The following is a 10134-nucleotide window of genomic DNA, read 5'->3' on the forward strand; positions in this document are numbered from 1 at the left end:
GAATTGAATTTCCAAATAAAAACTTCAAAAAGTTTCAGAACTATTGCTCAAGACCTTTTTAAATGTTTACAAGTCTGGCTTCGGGACACAGAGTCATCCTGTTGGAGGCAGCCATTAGAAGGGGGATACACTGTGGTTATAAACAGATGGACATGCTTATCAACAATGCTCACTGGTAAGTACAAGGATCAGAAGTGTAATTAATAAAAATGAAGTTGTAGATATAGCATTAAATTACTTTCCACCAAAGTTATTCTGAATCTGCTTTTACAGTTTTTTCTGATTGCTTAAGCGCATTTTTTGTAACTATTGGCTAATTTTGCAAAACTCTTCACACAAATAAGAAAACCTGTCACCCAATAATCAAAACATTGTAGTTCTCTTGCAAAAGCAAACACAGCTAGATTAACTCTTCACACCTTCGTAAAAATGGTGTTTCCGTATCAAACAGTACACACAAGCCATCATCTACTAAGCACACAATGCGCCAACTGCACACTGATGGTATGAATACAAAACACATCTGGCTTTTGCTTTCTCTGTGCACAAGGTAGGCTATGTCAGTTTGAGCTCATACTTCTGTCATAGATCCATAAGCATAGAGGGATCCAAACTTCAAGTACTGGTGTTTATTCAAACACATCAAAACAAACACAAGTGTTTATTTCCAAGTATAGGATTATTTGCAATCGCCATAATGATTATATGGGTTACTTGGTCTGCAGTGAACATGCTTCCTCTGCCCCCAGCATCTGGTCATCTAGCAATTCTGTAAAGTAACAATTTCAGTATTTTTACATCAATGGTATTGGTGTGTTTCTCATTGGCATATGGCAGTGCTACAAATCTTTGTGCGAAGTGACTGTACTAACCGATTCTCATTTCAAGATGTCCTTATGGTACTTGCTACAGTGTAGCGGCTCGAGTTAGGCTGAACCCGTTGGCCAGCTACCCTCAGGGTCATTCCACGGTTGATGACATGGTCCACTATTGTAGCTCTGATGTCATCAGCAATTCTATTTCTTACTCTTCCTACCCTTCCTCTCCCCCCTCCTCATCTTCCTCTCCCCCCTCCTCGTCTTCCTCTTGCTCCTCCTTGTCCTTGTCGTCCTCTTCATCCTACTTCTTCACCTCCACGTCCTCTTCCTCGGCCTCCTCTACTTCTCACTCTTTCTGCTCCCTCCATTGTACTCCGCACACACAGCTTACCTGTATTATAGTGCTTAGGCTGATTGCAAAGTGAACTAATTATCTAAAAAAGTTTTCACATGTGAAAGTGTGCCAGACAGTTGGCAAATTAGTGTTAATGATAGCCATACATGTGTATACTTTTGCTAGGAGTGTGTTGGAAATTTGGTAATTGAGTGTTGTGCAGTGAATTGTGCCTACAGTTTTGCAAAGTGTGTGTTACAAAATTGCAAACTGAGTGCAAAGCAGTTTTTGTGCTTTTAGTTTTGCAAACTCAGTGAGTGGTTTTGCTATAAGTCTGAATAGTTTTAGGAATTGTGCTACAGGAATCACAGTTAGGGTTTAAGCATTCAGAAAAAACTGTAATAATATCTTGCCAAAACCTCATAAATACCATTATCCCTAATTCAAGTTTAATAGTTGCAATTACCAAGAAATGGTTTCAGGGCAGGCTCGATGTCTTTGCTGGGGTTTTGTGTGACCATATGGGTTTTTTTCTATTAATCCAACTGTGGAATACCTTTTTTTACAGTTTTTTCTGAATGCTTAAACCCTAACTGTGATTCCTGTAGCACAATCTCTAAAACTATTCAGACTTATAGCAAAACCACTCACTGAGTTTGCAAAACTAAAAGCACAAAAACTGCTTTGCACTCAGTTTGCAATTTTGTAACACACACTTTGCAAAACTGTAGGCACAATTCACTGCACAACACTCAATTACCAAATTTCCAACACACTCCTAGCAAAAGTATACACATGTATGGCTATCATTAACACTAACTTGCCAACTGTCTGGCACACTTTCACATGTGAAAACTTTTTTAGATAATTAGTTCACTTTGCAATCAGCCTAAGCACTATAATACAGGTAAGCTGTGTGTGCGGAGTACAATGGAGGGAGCAGAAAGAGTGAGAAGTAGAGGAGGCCGAGGAAGAGGACGTGGAGGTGAAGAAGTAGGATGAAGAGGACGACAAGGACAAGGAGGAGCAAGAGGAAGACGAGGAGGAGGGAGAGGAAGATGAGGAGGGGGGAGAGGAAGGGTAGGAAGAGTAAGAAATAGAATTGCTGATGACATCAGAGCTACAATAGTGGACCATGTAATCAACCGTGGAATGACCCTGAGGGTAGCTGGCCAACAGGTCCAGCCTAACTCGAGCCGCTACACTGTAGCAAGTACCATAGGGACATCTTGAAATGAGAATCGGTTAGTACAGTCACTTCGCACAAAGATTTGTAGCACTGCCATATGCCAATGAGAAACACACCAATACCATTGATGTAAAAATACTGAAATTGTTACTTTACAGAATTGCTAGATGACCAGATGCTGGGGGCAGAGGAAGCATGTTCACTGCAGACCAAGTAACCCATATAGTCATTATGGCGATTGCAAATAATCCTATACTTGGAAATAAACACTTGTGTTTGTTTTGATGTACTTGAAGTTTGGATCCCTCTATGCTTATGGATCTATGACAGAAGTATGAGCTCAAACTGACATAGCCTACCTTGTGCACAGAGAAAGCAAAAGCCAGATGTGTTTTGTATTCATACCATCAGTGTGCAGTTGGCGCATTGTGTGCTTAGTAGATGATGGCTTGTGTGTACTGTTTGATACGGAAACACCATTTTTACGAATGTGTGAAGAGTTAATCTAGCTGTGTTTGCTTTTGCAAGAGAACTACAATGTTTTGATTATTGGGTGACAGATTTTCTTATTTGTGTGAAGAGTTTTGCAAAATTAGCCAATAGTTACAAAAAATGTGCTTAAGCAATCAGAAAAAACTGTAATGCCAAGAAAAAAACGTAAAAAATCCAAGTCATGCCCTGATTTCACCTGTCAGAGTCAGAGCTCCCTCTACTGATGAGTCAGTTTCTCCACAACCACATGTTTTCCTGCTGGTACAATACAGTTCACGTTAAAATTGATACTGAGGAAAGTCTTGCTATAGAAATGTATGTTTTTGTCCAAATTGTGACATTTAAAACGTTGTAATAAAAAATGTAGAACTCCGTCAGTATGAATGTTGTGTGTGCAGGTGAATGAACTCACTTAGGGTAAGGGTGTGGCGAGCACTGTGGAGGAAATTCTTGATAGAAATTCAAACTTGCAACCCACTCATCTTCACACCGAGTAGCCCTGTGCTTTTCCTTTGTATTACTCTAACATTTCCTACCCAACAGATGTTCAATTGATTCCTCTGCTGGATTTATATGTATATAATACATATCCAGCAGCGAAGCCAATTCAACATCTGTTGCCTCCCTTGGAGAAGAAGGCTGGAAGCCTGGAATGATGTTAGTCGGTTAAGTGGGGTGCAAAAGGGCATCATGAGAGACAGCTCGAAAAAAGACGAAAAAGAGGTAGAACCAGATGTCTGTATGAGAGTCTAGAAACTGCCAAACAAAAGCTCACGGCTCTGGCCACTGTGCTGAAGAGATATATCAAAAAAGCAGAGGCCAGGGGCGCTTTTAGACCATTTTGGGGGCACTTCACCATTCTGGGGGTGTTCAAAATGAATCAAAGCACCCCCAAAGATTTCATACTTTTTTGACAATATTTGCTGTTTGTGTGACACACTACTAAAGATATAAAAACCTTACAGCACTTGGTTGGAGTAATATTTTAACAACAAAAGTATAGCCCCCCACCAAAAATGGTCTGTTCCAGCTCGCCGCTCCCCTACTCTAGCGCCCTTTCTGCCAGAGCGATGGTGGCCTAGACGCAGCAGAGCGGAGGTGTGAGTGCCTGGCTTAAAACAGGACATGTTAGCTGCATTTAACCTTCAGTTACTCTTTATATAGTTAGGTAGGAGTCAGACCATGTTTCTTTTTAGCTGAAAAACATTACACCAGGTAACCTGCAGTTTTGAAAACGTGTTTTCCGACAACATTTGAAGCTGGTTATTTTGTCATATGTGCATGTGTGCCGATATGAAACCCAAGGTACTATAGTACCTTGGGTTTCATATCAATAACTCCACTTTTCAGTTATTTATTTGTAAAAAAATGTTTGGAATCATGTATGATTTTCGTTCCACTTCTCACGTGTACACCACTTTGTATTGGTCTTTCACGTGGAATTCCAATAAAACTGATTCATGTTTGTGGCTGTAATGTGACAAAATGTGGGAAAGTTCAAGGGGGCCGAATACTTTTGCAAGCCACTGTAACTGTAAATTCAGAAAAAGGATGATACCAAACAAGGCAAAGTAAATAGTTTTTAAAGGTGAAATATAGAGGAATTAGGGATGGAGGGACTGACAGAGACAGGGAAGAAGTCTCATCGTGACAAGTAAAGTTTATCTTGCCTGGCTGGGCAGCTCTCTGGGTGCTCAGCACCCCCAAAGCTCTGATCCTAGAATCGCCCCTGGCAGAGGCCAAGAGAATAAATGGCCTGTTCTCCAAAGATCCAGCTTCAAAGACAGAATAGAACAAGGGCATACCTACCCAAAGAGGAATACTGGAAGTACATCCAGGAGAAAGAGGTATCACTCAAGACCAACACCAAGCAACAGCACCAGGACATTACATGATCTACGCTTACTGATCACCTTCCTGCACCAGGGACACAAAGTAACAGAATGTAAACATTTCCATCCTGGAAAGATGTAAATGTTTACATTAGGAAAAGAAAAATAGGACAACATTTTTTCTTCCTCAGTTCCCAGGTGATCAGATGTGTAAACAAATCCTAAATTACCTAATATTTTTTTCTTAACATGTGTCCTTGGGCAAGACACTTCACCTACCGCCTACTGGTTTTGGCCAGAGGGGCCGATGGCGCGATATGGCAGCCTCGCTTCTGTCAGTCTGCCCCAGGGCAGCTGTGGCTACAACTGTAGCTTGCCTCCACCAGTGTGTGAATGTGAGAGTGAATGAATAGTGGAATTGTAAAGCTCTTTGAGGGTCTCGAAAAGCGCTATATAAATGCAATCCATTATTATTATTATTATTATTAATCATTCGTACACGAGGGAAGGGGAGAGAGACTATAAGGCGGATAGATATTGAGATTGACATGTGCAAACTGCTTTAACCCATGTTTGAGGGTGCCTGCCTGGAAGTTGCAAAATAACATCTTAGCGATGGTTTATCCACAGACACGCTGTTGTTAAGGATTTTGCAAAACAATCCAGAGCTTTGCTTATAAGGCTGGGGCAAATATTCCTCCCTGCTGGTTATATCAGGCGCTTTTAAGTCATAAATCTTTTGAACTGAACACTGGAACAGCACATTTTCATGATTCTAAGTCTTCTTTGCTGGTTTTCCCCCTTTTTGTACTTTGTGTGAAACTCTCAAGGAAACAAAAATGAATATGGATACAATAACTTTCAATTAAGTTGGTATTTTTGTGGTGAATTCAAGACCGTAGCTGTATTTCACTTCAGTGAATTTCCCACACCAAAGGAAAATGTATGTTTCCACAGTTTAAAAAAAACAGAAGCTCCTTTCAGAATTTCTGAAAAAAAAAATTCATCAGATTCAATTGGCGTTGGGTTTATTAAGTGATAACTGAAGCTGTGTCCAATTACACAGCCCCAGTTATGTTGAGGTCAGGTCTCTGTGGTGCGATCAGTTTAGCACTGGGAAATTTACTCTACAAGTCATTATCATGCTTGTAATGTTTTCTTTAAGATTCTGCTGTAGTACAGCAATCAAATTGTTCCAATTTGTTGTTTCCCTGTAGACGATCAAGATTTATTCATAGTTTCTTCCACATCCAGGACCCAAGGGGTCTGATTTTCCCCTCAGTATGTGGGGTCATGTCTCTGTCAGGTTTTACAACTTTCTCTTGGCACTCTCCCACTTGTAATAATGGCATACTCTTAATGCCTTTGAGTTCTTTTGTAGTTTGAAACGTGAACATGAATTTTAACATAAACAGTCAGTGAACGTGAGTTTGTAAGTAATAAGAAAAAGTCAATAAATAATAACATGTCAAAAAAGTTCATTTTTGTTTTATTGTAGAGAAAGCCTGAAGGTACCACCATGTATTCATAAAAAGTTTGAGAAGATCTGTGAACCAAATCTCCAGCAGAAAAGTGCCCCTTTTCACATCTCACACAGCATGCACAGCTTAAATTATTTATTTCGTTAAAGTTGGACAGATATGAAAAAGTTCTATTATATGTTTACGTTGTGGTTCCATTTTCTGAACAAAATATAACTTTATTAATGCAGTCCAGTGTTTTTTTAACTGAATTTTAACCCAAAATTCTATTTTTGTACATATTCACTGATGGTGGTAGTAGTCCATGATGATCAAAACCTGATATTTCTTTTGCATTTACAGTGTGTGTAAAATTGGTAAATAGTGGACTTGCTCAGGTATGAAGTGGTGGTAAGGGCCCCAAAATTACCTGCCCTGGAGTCTACAACAGAGTTGTTACATCTATACGGTCTGACATCATTAGCCGTGCCTAACTCTGCTGCAGGTCCCAAAGTCAAACGATTAGTGCGGCATCACTGAGAGTTAAAAACTGTCTAAATCCCTTCATCTGTAATAAAATGATCAGTGCTGCTGCTCTACCTGGTTTAACAATTAAGTTTAACATCCATGCATTCACGAAAACCAAATTTATGAAATTTAACAGAGTTAGAAGTTAGCAGGAAGTTAGCTCACTAGTCATAATATACCATGTTCTGACTGAGGGATTTATGAAACAAATTAAGACGTACAGCTCTGCTATCATTTCTGACATACATGAAGACAGGAAAGTAAACAGCAGGGACGTTTGTAGGGTTACTGAAGTTTGGCTAGCTGGTATACAATGATGTGCTACATGATCGCTAGCGACACAGCTATGTTAGCATAATATAAACAGTGAAGCTGGAGGATGAACGCTAACTTTTTTCTACTCTGTAAAAGTTAACGTGAGGGTTCCCGATGGTTCGGGACAAATGCAATCGCATGGCAGGATGCTGTAAACGGACTGAACTTCAGCCAGGAGAACAACTGAGATAATCCATCCACAATATGAGGTTAATTATCAATATACTGCTGCATGGGCTGAGCTGTAGTGACATTGTAAGGTTTTAAAAACTGAGCTTTAAAATGATTAGCAGTAATAAAAACCAAGAGAGGCCGACAGTGATCACTGACTGTTTTAGGGGCTTGTTGAGATTAAATAGAACAAGATACAAAGCATTAAAACAAGTAAGAAACACAAAAGCCTTATTAAACGCAGAGTAGTTTGGGCCCGGAAGCAGGATTCATCACATCATCACTTAAAGACTGGATTGTGGCAACCATTAGCTTTGACCTAAAGCATAATATTTTAGGTCAAAACCTAATGACATATTTGCACGCAGTTACACTGCTGTGCATCTATTATTGCAGACTTGTAATTAAAGACCAGAAAGTTTGAAAGAAAACAAACAGATCCATGTTTCTGCAGCATAATTTAAAATAAAGATTCCAAATGACAGGAGTAACAGTTCAGTAATATTTAAACATCATTTCTTTACACAGAGTGAATTTAAATTAAACGAAACTTTTATGTGACATGTTTGTTTTGTCATTAAAAAAAACCCATAAAAGCTATTCAGCACACCTAAATCATGATGGTTATCTGACTGAACTGATTGCTGGAGCGTGACTCTCCTTGTTTGTTTGCCAGCTTTGATTGTCCAGGTTTGGAAACGCAGGAAATTAATTCATTATTTTAAAGTGCAAGTCAAACAATGGAGCTGTGTGTCAAGATCGTTAATTTGGCAGGAAATCCATATATTTTGTTTAATGGGATGGGTGACATAAAGAGTAAAGCAAAGTAATAAAGAAAATTAAATTGTATTTTATGGAGTCTTAGTTCAGTTAAATGGTTTGTGGCCTTTTGAGAAAAACAAAGTCATTAACTTGTTATGGCTGCCCTAAGAACGCTTGCACCTGTAAAAGCTTTGCTGAGGATAATATCTCCATGATTGTGTTTTCTAATCACACCGAGAATTTTCTTTGACTTTCTGTAGTTTTGTTTTGCAATAGAAGGACGCCTGATAAATACAAGCCGAGAACTCCTGGCGAAACCTGGACTGGGTGCATACATACAGGTACATGTTTGCAGCAGCATTGCTCAGGCAGAGCATGGTCCCAGCATCAGCTGCTATATTTATTTGGTGATTATAATCATTACGATCCAAAGTGTACAACTCAGTTGTGCGAAGGATGATCTGAGTTATAGCGCGCGTGACAGACAGCAGCACAAAACTCATGGATACGGTCACTAAAAGAACCACTGATTTTCTTCTCCGGGAGCGAAGAAGGGGCCTGACTTTGCAAACCCCAGGAGCCAATCCTGCAGGGATGTGAACCCGGCTACTGAGAGAAATCAGTTGTAAGGTCAACCCGTTAACTGTGAGGATGATGAGAAAGGGGAACATGTAGGCTTGCAGTGTTTGAATCCAGACCAGGGCATGAATGAACCGAGTCGGTGCCTCTGGGTTGTAAATACACCTGGTCTGATTATTATCATGGACTGAGATATTAGACCAGTAGTGAGGAATGGCAAAAAGATGACTGAAAACAAACGTGGCTGCTATAGTCCATGCTGCACATCTCTGATTGCAGATTTTAGGTTTGATTTTCCACGTGTGAATGGCAATAAAACGCTCCACTGTAAACAGAACCACAAGCCAAGTAGAGGCATTATAGGCACCGTAATTAAAAATGTCCCTCAGGCTGCACCAAGGCTCATAGCTCCAAAATGGCTCCTGCTGGTGGTACTTCAAAGAAAGCTCGAGAATCACAATGAACATCAGGACAAAGTTGTCTGCCACTGAGATGGCCATCAGATACAAGGCACTGGATCTGGAGAGGGTGCAGTTCCTCTTCCAGATGATTAGAAAGGTGACGATGTTGGCTGAGAAAAGGTTAGTGTCAGTTAAGGTAACTTGTTACTCAGCAGGAAAGTTTCTAAATGGTCTAAAATAGTGAAATATTTTCATATGAAACCAGTTAGCTGCACTATCTTTTGAAATGTACTTACATGGGATGCCCACAGCTGCTAGAGCAGGATAAAAAACTTCTTGCAGTGTCACCATCCAGTGTTTCGTTTGAGAGCCCATGTCCTCTCCCATCACAGATAGTGTCATTAACTGCAGCTACAAACACCCAACTCGCAGTTATTGCCCGGACACCATGTAGTCACTCCCACCTCATCTCACTTTACAAATTGTGGCAGTGTATCAACAGCTTGGTGATGTGATGAGTGGTGATTATTCATTTTATGATGGTTTAACAGCAGGGAACAGGCAGGAAAAGCTACAAATCCCAAGTGCATCATCTTTTTAAATCTGGGTTTTGATGAGGAAGAGGAGACAGAGCAAGAAAATAACCTGCTCTTTGGCCATAACAGTTGACCACTTTGATTCAGGCTGAAACCTCTCACCTTCTGTTAGATAGATTGACGATTTTTATTTGTTTTATATGTTTGTTTGTTTGGTTGGGTGGAGTTTTTTTGGTTTGTTTTTTTGTTGTTTTGTTTTTTTTGCTCCTTAACTGAAAAACTTAATGGATTCAGGCTGTTTTTCATAATACCGACTGCCAAGTGAACACACCAAACGCAGCAGCCTTTAACTCACTTATATTACCATGTTTGAACTGATGACATGAAAATGTTAGGGTTATAAAAGACGTGAATGTACAGTAGCAAAGTTGGGTCAGCCATTAGTTTGTGGGGGTTTGTTTTGAAGCCTTAAGTCAGTTTGGCCCTCACCTCCTTGTTTTTTGGAGCCAGAAGTGACAAGAAAAACCTGAATAGGAAATTTGCAAAGAAAAGCGTCTGGACTTCTTTAAGTTGCTTGAAGACGTTTCACCTCTCATCCGAGAAGCTTCTTCAGTTCTAAGGTCAAATGGTGGAGAGTCCCAGATATAACCTAGTGGGAGTATCCCCCCACAGAGGGACAAAAGGACCCCCTGATGATCCTCTAATCGCCTGAGCCAA

The 10134-nt window shown here is 40.0% G+C and overlaps 1 protein-coding gene across 1 annotated transcript; it reads right to left on the minus strand.

Annotated features, from left to right (window-relative positions):
- Positions 1 to 8125: 8125 nt before the first annotated feature.
- LOC146611064 (putative G protein-coupled receptor 139) lies at positions 8126 to 9256 on the minus strand. Its single transcript, XM_085345573.1, has 2 exons — positions 9178 to 9256; positions 8126 to 9051 (listed from the first exon to the last, which is right to left on the minus strand). Exons 1-2 carry the CDS (start codon positions 9254 to 9256, stop codon positions 8126 to 8128), a joined length of 1005 nt encoding a protein of 334 aa, XP_085201699.1.
- Positions 9257 to 10134: the final 878 nt, after the last annotated feature.

The sequence above is a fragment of the Diplotaxodon limnothrissa genome, linkage group LG20 (genome assembly GCF_057381915.1).
Source record: "Diplotaxodon limnothrissa isolate DT_005_m linkage group LG20, D_limnothrissa_male_GT1.1, whole genome shotgun sequence".
Classification (NCBI taxonomy): Eukaryota; Metazoa; Chordata; class Actinopteri; order Cichliformes; family Cichlidae; genus Diplotaxodon; species Diplotaxodon limnothrissa.